This window comes from Aptenodytes patagonicus, chromosome 15 (genome assembly GCF_965638725.1).
Source record: "Aptenodytes patagonicus chromosome 15, bAptPat1.pri.cur, whole genome shotgun sequence".
NCBI classification, from domain to species: Eukaryota; Metazoa; Chordata; class Aves; order Sphenisciformes; family Spheniscidae; genus Aptenodytes; species Aptenodytes patagonicus.
The window spans coordinates 1,451,170-1,465,746 of record NC_134963.1 but is presented as its reverse complement, the minus strand read 5'-3'; the positions used below and the strand labels follow the sequence as shown (position 1 = coordinate 1,465,746).

The 14,577-nt window shown below is 45.6% G+C and overlaps 1 protein-coding gene across 20 annotated transcripts in view; it reads left to right on the top strand.

The window, feature by feature from the left end:
- The window catches only part of FBRSL1 (fibrosin like 1), a 561,550-nt gene that overhangs the window by 531,927 nt on the left and 15,046 nt on the right, over positions 1 to 14,577 (top strand). For 12 of the 20 annotated variants that reach the window (XM_076353190.1, XM_076353207.1, XM_076353200.1 and 9 more), the window contains 6 exons: positions 860 to 1,256; positions 2,836 to 3,089; positions 7,508 to 7,743; positions 9,944 to 9,994; positions 10,922 to 11,017; positions 14,414 to 14,485. In XM_076353190.1, the coding sequence (XP_076209305.1) occupies positions 860 to 1,256; positions 2,836 to 3,089; positions 7,508 to 7,743; positions 9,944 to 9,994; positions 10,922 to 11,017; positions 14,414 to 14,485 (1,106 nt within the window). Of the gene's footprint in view, positions 1 to 859; positions 1,257 to 2,835; positions 3,090 to 7,255; positions 7,744 to 9,943; positions 9,995 to 10,921; positions 11,018 to 14,413; positions 14,486 to 14,577 lie in introns of all 20 variants that reach the window. The other 8 variants (XM_076353210.1, XM_076353195.1, XM_076353209.1 and 5 more) reach the window with 5 other exon arrangements.

Below are 14,577 nucleotides of genomic sequence, written 5' to 3'. Positions count from 1 at the left end.
AGCCTTTTAACCCTTTGGGCTGCTTTGTTTAGCCTAATTTGCAGAACAGGAAATACTTGGCATTACAGGAGTAATTCCATATGGAATTCTCACCGTAGGTACATTTTGCAAGGTCGCAGCATTCCTGATAGTTTTGACATGCCGTGTATACGGGTGTGTGCAGTACTTAGGGTGAGCAGGACTACGCCTGGGTGCTCACTGCACTTCTGACTGGATTTTTCCAGCCTTCTCTGTTCTGTTCTTCCACACAAGTGTGTGGCCAGGGAATGGCAAAGTCACAGCTTCACTGCAGAACTGTCCCATCCTTTGTTACACGAAGATCCCAGGTAGCATCCCTCCTAGAAGCCAGGTGGGGTTATCATTAATGATTAGTGCTTCGGTCACGGTGCGTTGTAGCTGGAGTTGAGCCTAAACACAATGTAGATTACCTTGAAAGAGCGTTGAGAAAATGAAATGTCTTAATGATCAGGCTTGTGTTCGTGAGTTCATTATCAGCCTTAAAACTTACATTGAGCAGGAAATACTGTAGCAGTAACTTGAGACACATTCACACTCCTACTGTACGTAACCTTGGGGCTCTGTAGAAGTCACAAAGCTATATATTCTTTGTAGTATGCATTCATTTAATGACAGCTAAGTCTCTTACACACGTGCTAGCAAGTACTGTAGACTGGCCAGTCAAGGACAGCGGAAGGACAGACACACAAACACACATCCATCTTGTAGCAGCAGTGCTCCCACGATGCTCCCACGGGCTGAAACATGACTTGTTTTTTCTCAGTCATATGTTCTACCAAGCAGAGAAACAAACGCGGACCTTTCAGCACGCGCTTTGTTCTTTTTCTCGTTGCTCCATAAGGTCCCACCTTGAATGACAAGCCAGAAGCGAAAGCAGCCAATGTCCCAAAGGTGTCTGGGCTAGAGCGGAGCCGGGAACTGAGCACCGACGTGCCCTTCGCCCTGCCTATCCCCAGCCCCCAGCCAGTAGCCGCCGTTGTGACTTCTACTTCCTCAGCGCCCACGTCAAGCGCCAGAGCAAGCCCACTGTTGAAGAAGGAGCCAGTGATTTCAGCACCAGCACCACCAAGGCTCACGCCTCAGCCGCAGCCTCGGCCACAGTCACAACCTCAACCTCGGCCGCAGTCGCAGCCTCAGTTAATACCCGAGCTTCGGACCCAGCCTCCGAGTCACATCCCTCCACCTCTCAATTACCAAGTGCATCACCAGGTGGCCCACAACGGACTCAATAATATCAGGTAGGGGAAAGGGATACTCATGTCACCTTTACGCTACTGCTGGGCTAAAGCTTGTTTCAAATGGGATAGAAATTGCTGGGAGGTGAGACGAGCACTCTTACTGTCTGTGTAAGATGCTCCATGTTTTGGATATTGGACTTTCTGTGCTGACTCCACAGGCTGGATTTTTCAGCAACGGCGGATAACTGCATTTGAAACCTGGTGATAAATGCTCCCTTTCTGGGAGAAAGGCATGTGTAAATGTGGGGTAAATTTCCTTTAGGTCCAGTTTCTAGTGGAGTTTTGCACTGTCTTGTCTGAGCTGGCTAGTTCTTGCCTTAGAAATTTAAGGTGGTCTGAGTTTGAGCAACTCCTTTGTTTCATACTCAGAAAGACTTCCATTGTAGTACGTTTGTTCATGGTTATCACAGGTTTTTTGGATCACCAGCATCAAAAGAGGGATATCTATGTCGGAAAATGCTGTGTCGCTTAGAGCAGGGCTCCCGTGTAGGCTGAGAAATCTGCTTCAATATGACACATTCAGATCTAGCAGGAGGCTTAGCTTCGCTGTTTAAATTGCCTCCATCCAGTAAGTAGGATGGGTGAAAATGGTATGGAGAGAGAAAATGGTATCTAGAGAAAAGAGTTTAGCCAGTCAACTGGAACCTGTATAGTCTTTTTGCTGGTACAGAAAACATGCCTTGCCTCCCAAACCAGAACTAGGCCAGTTTAAACAAGGTGAGAAAACTGATTTAAAACGTAATATTTGGCTGCATAAGGGTCAAAATATGAATATAGAGAGCTGCCATTAATATGTATTTCATAGTATCCTGCATGCTTAAGCTCTGTTGTGGTTTTACCCTGTAAATGACACCATTGTGTAAATGATTAATAGTATTTCAAACTATTCAAGATATCTCAGAGGTTAGATTGCAACAAATGATTGGTATTGTGGGAATTACACTAAATAGTAACTGCAGTGATAGTGCCTTTCACCCCGCAAAACTTAGATCACTTGCAGTGGAGTAATAATAATAGAAGAAGAAGATGTAAAATACAGAATTATTATGAGAAAAATTTATTAACATGGTCTGTGTTTGCATCCTTGTGTGAATATAACTACGCAGCATGCACAGCAGGTACAACTTGGTCCCAAAGTCACTCACACTATGCAACTCTGTGCACCCAGAGCAACAGAAAAAGGAATTAGAGTAATTGCATCGTATGATCACAAGGACGCACATGGCCACTGCAAGGTCATCAGAAGCTAAATAAAGGTGCAAAATCCAGCTGCCTCAGTGGCCTTCCTCAGTATCTCATAGATAGCTCTGAGGACTGTAACTTGCTCAAGCACCAGAGGAAATGTCACTCTCCAGAGAGCCCAAGCCCTGTCCTGCCCTGTTGGAGAAGTTCATTAAGATTCATTACTGTCTCCATTGCCGTTAAGAAAAACAAAAACATAAGCCTGGGGTGATCAGTGTTACATAGTTGTGTTGTTTCTGGTAGTGTATTTCTTGCACTGTTTCAGTCTTGTAACACACTCTCTCTTTCTCTCTCTGTCTCTCTCCCCCCTCTTCCCCCCATCTTTTTCTCTCTGCAGCCGGAGCAGCAGTGCTAGTAGTGCAACAAGCATCAGCCTCCCGAAACACCTTCCCCTCTCTCCCCAGATTCCTCCGCACCATTCCTCCGGCCCGGCTCTGCCCCTCTCCATCTCTAATCTTGCTACCTCGCACTTCTCTCTCAGATCACAGACCCAACACCAGCACCATCCGGCCATGTTCGCCACCCCACCCACGCTGCCACCTCCACCAGCGTTACCTACCAACAGCCTCGTGATACCAGGTCACCCTGCGGGTAGGTTCCCTTCTTCTTCCAGGGCTGATCTGCCGTGCATGCAGTGGAGGGTGTTGAGAGATGGGCTGGCTGGTGGGCAGGTAAAATAAAGTGATGCAGACCCCTCTGCAGGCAGTGTGTGCTGGAACTGTGAGAGTGCTCGCAAAGCAGGTAGGAGACCTGGACGTGCTTTACCAGATGAGAGATAGTAGAGACAGCACCGTAGCTTCCTGTAAGAAGTCTTCGAAACAAATTTTTCCCCAAAAAAATCTCCTTTTCAGGGCATGAGTTGTCCAGTGTGGCATTCCACAGTCATCAGATATTTTTTAGATTAACAAAGGACTGATGTACAGTTTGCCATTCTCCCCTTCTTTCTCCCCACTCTAATGAAAGCTGCTGCTGTTAGAACTGATTTGAAAAAACTGTTTACAGTCGTCCCAGAAAGTTGTTCTAACTGAACACCTATCCCCCGCTCTGATCCTTCGACAAGCAGCACATCCTGCTGGCAGAGCAGGATCCTCTGCCGGCGGCAGCACAAGCTCTGTGTGCCCGTGGCTCCTTGGCCTTTCTGTCTGAGGCAGAGACAGCTCAGCTGACAAGCTCTGCTGTTCAGCTCTCACTATCTTTGCGTCCTTTTAAAACGTTTCCTTTGTTCACCCTGGCCCCCATTCTATTGTCACTTCTGCCCTAAATACCCTGTTTATAGCTTATCCATTAGCCTACAGCTGTCCCTGGAAGAGACCCTGGCAGCTGGAGACTTCCCTGCAACTTTCACTTGCTGGGGCCTCCTTTTGATCTGGCATTTGACTCCACAACTAACTCAGCAGGGATTAAACAGGACAAGCATTTTGCAAAAAACGCGCCCTCTGTTTCCTATGAAGCCAGTTAAAGGAATAAGGAGAGGGCAGATTTGCTGTGGAAAAATCTGATGGCCTTGCATCCCCTTTTTTTCTCCCAGGAGCTAAATAATATCCCATTATTTATAACTGCTTCTTAAAGAAAAATGTGAATTGGTCCAAAGTGAGCTCTCAGAACGATGATAGACAAAAGTGCCTTGGGTTCCTAGCCAGAAGCAGGACCACATAGGCCAAAGCTGCCGGCTTTCACAGGCCCTGGCACCATCTAGAATTTCAACCACATGGCTGGGAAGATGTTGGCAGCACTGTGGGAGACCTATTCATTGCTTCCCCTGTTTAAGGCAAAGGACTACTGTGATGGAGACTTTGAAAGTATTGCAAAAGGAAATAGCAATGTGCTCACTAAAAGCATGATATTGCAGTCACTGAAAGCAAGTATGTTTTCACCATTAACTTCAGGAGGTGCAAGATCAAGTGACCTATTCACATTCGGCAGCTTGCCAGGAAACGGTAACAGTCTTGCTCCTACTAAAAGGATTTCTCCTGCAATTTAAGCAGGAGAAGCCTAAGTTAGCAGAGGGAAAGGTCTGGGCATCTAACCCTGCAGACAGTGAAATGCTTCTTGTCTGCATTATGTGAAATGCCTGCAAACTGGCACATCATAAAATCAATACAGAGCGCCGCAGAGGCAGGAGCTTCTGTTGTTATTCACATAAAAGTTTCTTAAAGGCAAACAATATTGCTGAGCAGCCCTGAAGAGCTAGGATCCAACTGCCGCTAGCAGCATAGTCCTTGCTGTGCTGTTCGAGTGCATGTGTGCTCTCAGTAAAAGCACCAGCTTAGAAAAGCCGTCAGAGAGGGTATGGCCCTTTGAAGTCTCCTTTTTGTCATCTTTTTCTCCCCCCACTTTGGAGAAAAATGTGCTCTTCCTTTAAATTTACTTTGGCACACTTGTCAGCATTACCAAGAAGAGAAGCAGAGCTCCTGCATTCACTGACGGTACAAATTCAGGTCTCTGAATAACAAGAATGCACTTCTGGTGGCATTTCTTCCCTTTGAAACCTAAAGCTTATACAAGTGACCTAGGAGCAACCCTTGTGTGGGCTGCTGCCCTCTACTCAAGGGCACCAAGGCTGGCCCTGATGTCGGATACGCAGAGGACATGGCAGTCTTTATGTCTTCTCTTCTGAACATGAGGGTGCCTAGCAACATTAGCAGGATCGACCTTTTTCTGCCATGCCCACCTCGTGTGTGCACAAAGAGCAGTAGTGTTTGGGCATTCAAAGGGCTGCTCAGTCACGCTGCTCCTCGTTGTGTTATTACATGGCCAGGCCCGTGGGACAAGGTATCACTGGCAGGCACAATAACTTAGTTCTGATCCTAACATTGCCCAGAGCCCCTCACAGAGCTGGGTTACTACTCGGCAGTCCCATCCTTACTACGAAGCAGCCACTCCTCCGAGTGCCACACCGCTTCTCCAAACATCTCCGGGCCTTTTCTTTTCCTGACAAAGGCCCAAGTTGTGGTACAGGGCTATGGGCTGGAGCCAGCTGCAAATCTATCAGTCTGACTTCAAGTCTCTTAAAGAAATTGGATATCAGAGCACTTACAGCTGCCAACTCGCTTTTATCTCTCCCTCCAGAAAAGTGGATTATCTTGATGCTAACAGAAGGATTCAGTTTCTTTAAGTCATGCCAGATTTAAATGTGTAAACACACACACACACATATGAAATCATACTCATATTCTCTGAAGAGGTTAGGCTTTGGACCTAAGTGCTTTCAGCCTAGTTTTTTTTTCTTGTTTGCCTGCTCCAAGGAGAACCCATTATAGACTCTCTTGCTCCAGTGCCTTAGGCTTCAGTATCACAAATATATATACTTTCTGCTTTTTTGTATTAATTATTATAAAGATTGTAGCAGTACATGGTACCTGCTCTTAGCAGTACTTTTATTACTGAAAAGCAAATGACTTAGGCACCCAAAATTTGCTTTCAAAAGTGACTTTCAGTAGGATGTAGACTTCTAAGTGGTAGTAGAGACCTTGAAATTCCCCATCAGAGTGCCTGTTTTTAAAGATCTTAACCGTGTCACTTCAGAAAGTGATTGATTTAGACATTTCTAATGTTACTTCAGAAAATTTAAATAAAAGAAATGCCTGCAGAACATGAAAGCACATGTATTCTTTTTCCCCTTTATATTCAGTGCTGTAGTTTAAAAGGGGTGTTACACTGGAAGAAGTGGATTCATGTAAATTCAGAAGCCAGTAGGTCAGTCAGGACTGGGTGTATGTCATCCACAGCTGGTGACACAGGGTGCTCTCAGCTTGGAAAATATCTAACATGTTGGGTGCTGATTCCTGTTTGAAGTTCTAAGGCAAAATCACAGGTGGATTTAATTGATACCCGCAAACATTTTGGGGAAGTGGACATTTGTCCTTATTGTCTCCAGTCACATCATTTCTAAAGTGCTGGTGTCTTCCACCGCGCTAAACCACATTCAAATGCAGTGCAAGTTGTTCTTCCAGAGGAAGATGCTGAGAAGAGGCCACATGTCATATGGTGGAACATTTTGTTTCTGCAGTTGTTGCAACCTTCATGAGATCTTGAGCGAGTTCAATGTTTCTCCTCTTCCCACTGATTCCCCCTCCATATTTTCTCACAGGAGAAAAGCCTGGAGGCAAGGACAAAAAATGGCAGTTACAGCCTGTTAGAAATTGAGGAAAGGACTGCTTAGTATTTAAAATCTCAAAAAAAAACTTACTGCAAAGGCGGCCTCAATTTGTAGGATGGATGTTCCTGGTCTCTGCGTGCATGTCCTGGGGCTGAGAAGGGGGGGGGATGGCACAGGGATCTGTTGAGAAATGGCCGTCCGAGCAGGTAGTTTCCAGCCACCCAAATCCATGGTTATCTTATTACATTGTAGATCTTGTCAAAATTTTACCTCTTAAGTACATATATGTTATAGTTTAACACACGCGTTAGGCCCACCGTCCATTTTCAGTGTAAGCGTATGCTTCTGAATTTCAAACCTCCAAAGGAAACAGGTCAGTATTACTCATTTCAAAGCGAGCCGTTGTCCTCCAGGGTACTCCCCAGCATCTTGCTGGTGCGGGAAGGTCCGGCCACCGTGCCGCGAGACCAGCCCTCCGAGGTCCGTTGCCGGAGACACCTCGGCGCCGTGGCCGTCAGGTGCCGGGGAGGAGGAGTGGCCCGTCGGAGCTGCGCGGGGGAAGCGGGGCTGCGGGCGGGGGGCCGGGGGCGGATGCTTGCTGACGCCCCCGATGATGTTTTCTGCTGTGATGACTCATGGTGTTCTCTCTTGTCTTTAGATACCAGCCTGTTGATATCATTCAACCAACCAATCATGTATTGCCAGCCTCATTCGGGGATTCTGATTGGTACTTTGTCACAGGCATCTCTCTTACCTCCACCAATGAGTCCTCACGTAGAAAACCACCACAGCATGACCTGCAGAAACAGGGAATGCCAGGTGAATATTGACTCTTTCTCCTCCGTCTTTGTGGTACTCACAGGCCCACGGGCCTCTGTGTCTTTTTTTTTTCTCTCTCTCTCTCCTCTAGATCACGAACTGCTCAGGCAAGAGCTGAACAACCGGTTTTTGGTTCAGAGTTCGGACCGGGCCGCTGCCTCACTTGGCCCGGTGCCGCTGCTGAGAGCGGAGTTTCACCAGCACCAACACACGCATCAGCACCAACACACCCACCAGCACACATTCACTCCTTTTCCATCCAGCTTGCCCCAGACGCCGCTCATGCCGCCCTCTGCACCTCCCATGGTGCGTACCCCAGCCCAAAATGTGAGGATAAGTAGAGCATCTCTGGTCAAAAAGCCTAACCCACTCTTGTCAAACAAAACCCAGTCCTCTTCATTTCAGCCAGGCGTGCTGTCCCTGCCCTTCTGACCTGGAGGCCTGGAGAGACAGGCCCAGCACTCCCGAAGGGACCCCCTTTCCATCCAGAACCTCCACACCGAGCCTCCAGGTCCCCCACGCTGCTACCCATGAGCAGATACCGCACCCATGAGACAAGTCCAGAGTCCCTTTAGTTTCCCTTCTCATGTGTCCTGCTGTGTATTTCTATTTCCCCCTTTCCCAGAGCCAGGTGCTGTGACACACCAAAACACACCAACGAGGACGCCACAAGATCGGTGGCCTCCAGTACCAAACGCAGTCCCCACAGCTGTTCGTTGCGGGGCAGACCGTACTTGCTTACCCGGAGCTCTCACCATAGTGCAGCATCTCATCTGATAGGAGTTTTGTCCCTCTTTGTCCTAATTCCCTGATCTGTATCGATTTTGGCATTTATTACTTGATTACATCAACAAGCACTAATTTGTGTGTGGCTGGTTCTTCTTGTGGGAGAGATCCTCCTGGCCATGTGATAAGCATTAGCGTTTTGCCATTGAATTTGCTTGGAACACAATGGGACTTCACTGCAGCTGTTAGAAAATTGTTAGAGATCTGCAACAAATGGATTTTGTCAGTACTTTAAAACGCACTCTCTCCCCATTTCTGGCAATTACTTTGTGAGATTGAAAGAACAAGATTCAGCTTTTTTCCCCCTCTCAGTTTCACACTGTGTCCAAAATGTAGAAACAACCCTCTTCTGCTAAGGCTAGCAAAAGCCAGGAGTAACAGCAAAAGCAGCATTTGGGAAGAACTACCAAGAGCTCAAGGAGCATAATGTTTCTCGCTTTTCTTTCCCACTGCTGACTGCCCGATGACATTCTTGGGTTGTAATCTGCTTAGCAGTGAGACAATTAGAAGTAATATAATCCACCCAAAATCCAGCCCCAGGTGTTTGCTCAATGTACTCGTGTGTAAACACCTTCCCTTCTTTTCTTGGTCTGTGTAAAACAATCTTGAAACTTTTCTCAGAAACCTCCTGTGTTATTTAAGAATCCTGATACCCGATCCAGCGAACAGCTCCCTCCCCTCCCACCCGTGCCCGTTGATGTCAGCTTTCATAGCAAAAACAGCTTGCAAGGCTCTTTTGTTATATTTCACTCACATCTTCTTATATTCCACTAGATCAGGTCTGCTAATCCCAACGCCAGAGAAGAGTGTTGAAATTTGCAGCTGCATGTGTTTGGTAATTTATGGTATTTACACTGGAGGGGACATGGCTCCAGTAATAACTGTAATTAATGAAATTACAAATCTACTCTCCTGCACTTAGAGGAGTGTGAAACAGCAGCTGACTTGCCAAATAAGCAGCTTTTCATGGGGTCCTACAGCTCCCTTCCCTGCCTTCTTCCCCGCTCCCTCCTCCCCAGCAGAATGTACATACTGTTCAAAAATGCAATGTATATGTGCTTTGGTTTTGCTTCCAAGGTGGTACAGGACAAATGGTCATAAAAATAAATATGGGGCACAGACTGCACACATGGAGGTGTTAAAACCCCATGCTGGAACGGAAAAGGTTAACAATCACCTTTTTTCTGGGGCGCGCTCTCTTTTGCAGGGGAGGGGATATATAGATTTGTGCATCTAAAGCAATTGAGCCCTTTTCCAAACAATTTTGGCACTTGCAGGAACCCAGAAAACGGGGAATTGGTATTGGCTGCCCCACAGTAGACGTGGGGGTCTAATGGAAAACGTTCCCTACCTTCTGGTCTGTGATCTAGTTCAGTGCTCCAGGGGCAGATCCCAGATCTAGACCTGGAGCTGAACTTCCCTGCGTTTCGCTGCACTGCAGCTATCAGGACTGCTCTCTTCATAGTGAAGGAACCTCTTCACGTAGTGCCTGCAGACAGGGTTCTGCAGCGAGACTCGGCAGCACCCAGCGCAACCCAGGGACTAGCGCCTTTCCATCTCTGTTAGCTTTGGGAAGTCAGTCAGCTCCCTGATGAGCGAGTATGGAATAACCAGTCAGTTCTGCTCTGTTAAATGCTGTACAAACGGGCCATGATTATTTGTCTGTGTTGAAATCCTGATGTGTCCGCTACTGCCGAAACCCAACTCACCTGTTTCCTTTTTTTTTCTCTTTTCTTTCCAGTTTGACAAGTACGCTCCCAAATTAGACAACCCTTACTTTCGACATTCCAACGTGAGTGCTTACCTTTCTAGGTGGTGTCTTTGTTAATGGTTCTGCTTGCACTTCTTTTGCTTGTTTTCGATTGATCGGTAGTGTTTTGATTCATTCATTCCTAAAGCTCTTTTTCCGTCTTGATTTTTTTTTTTTTAAGGTACAAAATTTTCTTTGGGCTTTTTTTTTTCTGAATCTTTGTCTACTGCATTTTTGCTGCTGCAGCTCTATATTGCTGTGCCTGGGATGGCAGGGAATGCGCAGAAATGGCTAAATCAGTCGTCATTGCAGTATCTTTGCAGCTGGTGCTTCTCACAGTGCAGCAGCCCGGAGTGCATGGCTCTTTCACAAGATTTTGCTCAGGTCACAGGAGTAAGTCAGACTGGTGGTTTCTTCCTGGTGCTCCCCACTGCTCCAAAGCACAAAAACGACATGTTTTGGGACTTGTAAAACTGCTGTATGTGCTCAGGAGAGGCCTAAGCAAAACTTACCCAGCCTACACAACTACAAGGTGGTGTGCATGTTGCCTGTGGTTAGTGTGCAATGCAGCATCTTGTGGTTCTTTTTTGCTTTGAAAATTAAAGCAGGTCACATTTCAAAACAGGATCAATTTGTTTGCTACTGCAGAAAAATGCAAAGTTAGCCAAAAGTGAACGTAAAACCCAAATTACTCCGATTCCTCTAAAAACGGTGAATGCTCTGTGCTTCCTGCAATAGTCTACAAATTTTAAAGGCACACTTGTTCAGCACTATCTAGAAAATTCATCAGATGAGCGCATTTTCCAAGTTTTGGCTTTGCTCTTAAAAATTTTGAAAGCAAATTTAGTGCGTATTTTCACTGTGGCACTCGTTCAACACAGTACTATTTTTGTATGTGCCAGGCTTGGCACCTACCTCCATTATTGTTCAAGTTGTCCTGTGACATAAGCATCTCTTTTTCTTTTGTAGTTCTTTCCAACCTATCCTCCAGCAATGCCTGGAATGCCACCCATGCTTCCACATTCAGGTCCCTTTGGGTCACTTCAGGGAGCATTTCAACCGAAGGTACAAACTTCTTCTTATGAAGGCTTTGTTCTTTTGCTGGGAGAGAAACTGTATTCAGAGTCATGTCTCTGGTGATTTTATAGCACATGATTTAACTAGCAGAAGTGCAGCACGGGGTTGGAAGCAATCACCCCGCAGATCTGTGAGCATCCTCTGCACAAAGCAGCCAACACTTCAGCAGAAGTTTTCTCTTGGCACTACAGACCATTCCTTGGAAAAGGATGTAGTGGTTCACTTGGGAGGTCAGCTGAAACTGGAGGAGAGGCATACAGTCAAATGCATTATTTGATTGAAATATTTACAGCTGATAATAGACCAATGAGTCTCAAATAATTTTATAAATTTAACGGTCTGAGATTGGAAAAGACAAACTGTGTTTATTCCCAGAAAAAAATGACAAACTGACTGTGCAAGTGTGGGAACAATAGGGAGAGACTGCTGTAAATGGGTAGGATAATTTGAAAGAGCTGAATCTTTATTCCCAGCCCCGACACTGTCTGACCTTGGGCAAGTCGCTTAAATCTTCTGTTCCTCAGCTTCCTCATCTATAAAGTTATCTTGCAGTGGGTTTTAGAAGGGTTGATTAATGCCTGCAAGCTTCTTTGAGATAGCGTGTTTGAAAGGTGCACTGCAACTGTAACATATCATTACAACTAGCGCTGATTGGCATTTGGAAATGTTGCCATGATAACCACCATTTTTGACGAATTCTGTGGTGTGCACTGCTTTTTTTTCCCTCCCAGACTTGTTCTTTTTATTAACTATTTTTAAATGTACAGAAACTGTTCAATCCCTCCAAACAAAAAAGATGCACTGTATCTGTGTAGCATTTGTTTGAAAATGGAGCGTTTACTCCATTTGTAAGGTGACGTGTTTAGATTCCTTACATACTGTGATTTTAGAGATTTCTTATCTTGAATTGCGTTTCCACAGAGCTCTGCTGCTGTGTCAGAAGACTTGACGGACCAGCACTGTAGCCAGCCCATTTCTGTTTGCGTTTGGAAGGTCATTTCCGTAACCATAACAAGCAGGGCTGTGGGGTGTGCTTCCCTCAGCACAGCAGCCTCACTGACGTCAGTGGAAGTCAGTAATGAGCAACTGCTGCAAATAAGGCCTCTTACAACCTTCCCACTTAACTTAATTTTTTTAATGGAAGCTGAAGTATTTCCTCAGTGCCCATGTTACATTATTTTATTTTCCGGATACATTACAAATAGCAAAGTCTCTAAAATGGCTTTTTTCAACAAGAGTTCTGTGTGTAGTGGCTACAGGCATAGGAGAGGAGCTGTTGCCTCTAAGCGGAGGGAGCAAGACAGACAGAACATAGCTATCCCGTGATGGAGTTTGTCCGCCGGTGTTAATTGTTGCTATTCTTGCAAGGGATGCCAGGGGGTGTCTGTCCCTACAGACCCCAAGTTGTCAGGGTGTGAACTTGACTCTCCAAGAAAAGGAGCTGCACAAATAAGGTGGAATTGGCAAAATTTTGCTAATGTGGAGATAGGGTTCAGTTTTGCCATAAGGCTACTGTTAATGAGGAGCTTCTGATACACTGATAGCATGCTCTTCTGGTTTCCGTCTTCATTACAGAGCTTTATAGATACCATCTCACTGTAAAATACCATTAGACCAAAGAGAAGCAGTTACAAAGCGAGAAAGAAAAAGTGAGCACAGACCCTTTACATTTTTAAACAGTTCTTAGTGCTGTATTATAACTAGCTTTTAATTCATTTTAATGATAGATACATAGAACATTTGCAAGCTTGAGTTTAAGCAGCGCAAGGTCACACTCTGGTGCCATGGTTAATCACCAACATCACTTGACCTCTGGACGGTGCTGTATTTACATGCAATCTAACATCTGAAAAAAAGAGGATTTGAAAAATGGATCTGCCGCTTTGGCACATTATTTTCCAGTTTCCTAGAGGAGACAGAGCTGAACTGCTGGGCAAATCCACTCTAGTCGTCATTACTGCATCATTTTTCCGTGCTCTCTCCCTCCCAAGCTGTTTGACTAAAGCCTTCATAATCACTACAGACCTGATTTGGTTTTGGCACACTGAATCCTGCACTTCTTGCTTTCCAAAGCGGAGGCCTTGGTTTTGTTTTTCCCCTTCCCATGTCAGTTGCCTACAGCTGTGCGTGTAAATCCACTGCACATAAATCCAGGCTGACGGTAAACTTCTCAGTGAGTTTTCCGAAGGCCATTTCTCACAAGCTAAGAACTTGAAAAGGTCAGAAGTATTCGGTTTACTTTGCTGGAGGAAGCATGCACATCTTTCTCCAGGGGACAAAGGGACAGGATGACACCATGCTATTAACATGTTGTGATCTTAAAGCTCTTGCCTGTATGATAGCTGTAACTTATTTGCCACCTTATATATACCTCAGCTGTCAGACAAGCCCTGAGAGCACAGATCTGCCTGGGGAGTTCGTTGACTTACCTACAGACACACACGAGAATTCTCTTTTTAATGAGTCTGGAAGTTACATAGCCTTAGACAAATTAAAACCTATCTTTCCTCCCACACCCATGATTTTACTCATTCCTTGTACAGTTTGACTGTTCGAAATCTACTGTAATTTGACCTAAAATGTGAGTGAAATAATCTCTTGGGGAATGAGGTTTAACCCCTCTGCACTCAGCTGCGCGGAGGCACCAGGTGCAGTTGCTCTGGGGGTGGGAGATGGATGAATGCCAGAGTGAGAAGACGAACGAGTTCTTGGGGATCGTCTAGGACAGGGCAACAGGTGGGATCCGGAGGAGGAGGAACAGGGATTCGTTCAATGAGGTGTTTAATTCTTGCTGGAAAATGATGGGATAAACAATGCAAAGCTATAAAAGACCCACAAGCACCTTCTAAGGTTTCTCGTTTTGCCTTGTCAAAGCAAATAGATGGGCTGTTGCCGTTTTAGCCATTGTGGTATCTAGCCCCAGTCGGAGAGGGGCCATGGTCCAATAGGTGGAATACGGGACTAGGATGCTTGAGTTGTTCTGTTCCTGACTGCTATACTGGTTGCTGCCTGAAACATGGAGGGAGTCAGTCCACCTCTCTCATTCTCTCTCCTACTGCCTGCCTGTTTTGTCTAAAGAATAAGCTTGGGGGCCAGGGACTGTCTCTTCCCATCCACTTGCATACTGCATAGCACAATGGGGTTGTGATTTCAGCGGGGCTTAGGGGTGCTGCTGTAATACTGTTACTGCTGCTAAATAGATGACATGGTGGTTAAATGCTGTTGGCTGTCAGTAAGAGATAACATTTAGCACTAATGTAGCAATATGCGTGTTCAAAGCACAGTACAAACATGGACTAATTAATGCTGTTAACATCAGATAGAGATGTTAAATATACTGCTGGTATGATACAGTATTATTCACGCTCTATTCTTGTCTTTCAGACTTCAAACCCTATTGATGTAGCAGGTAGACCAGGCACAGTCCACCATACGCTGCTGCAGAAGACTCCAGGGGTAAGCAACAATATATAACCTTCCTTTCAGCTTATCTGGATTTACAGTAAACACAGTGATTGCTCATGAAAAAAAGAGAGCAGCTGGTGAGC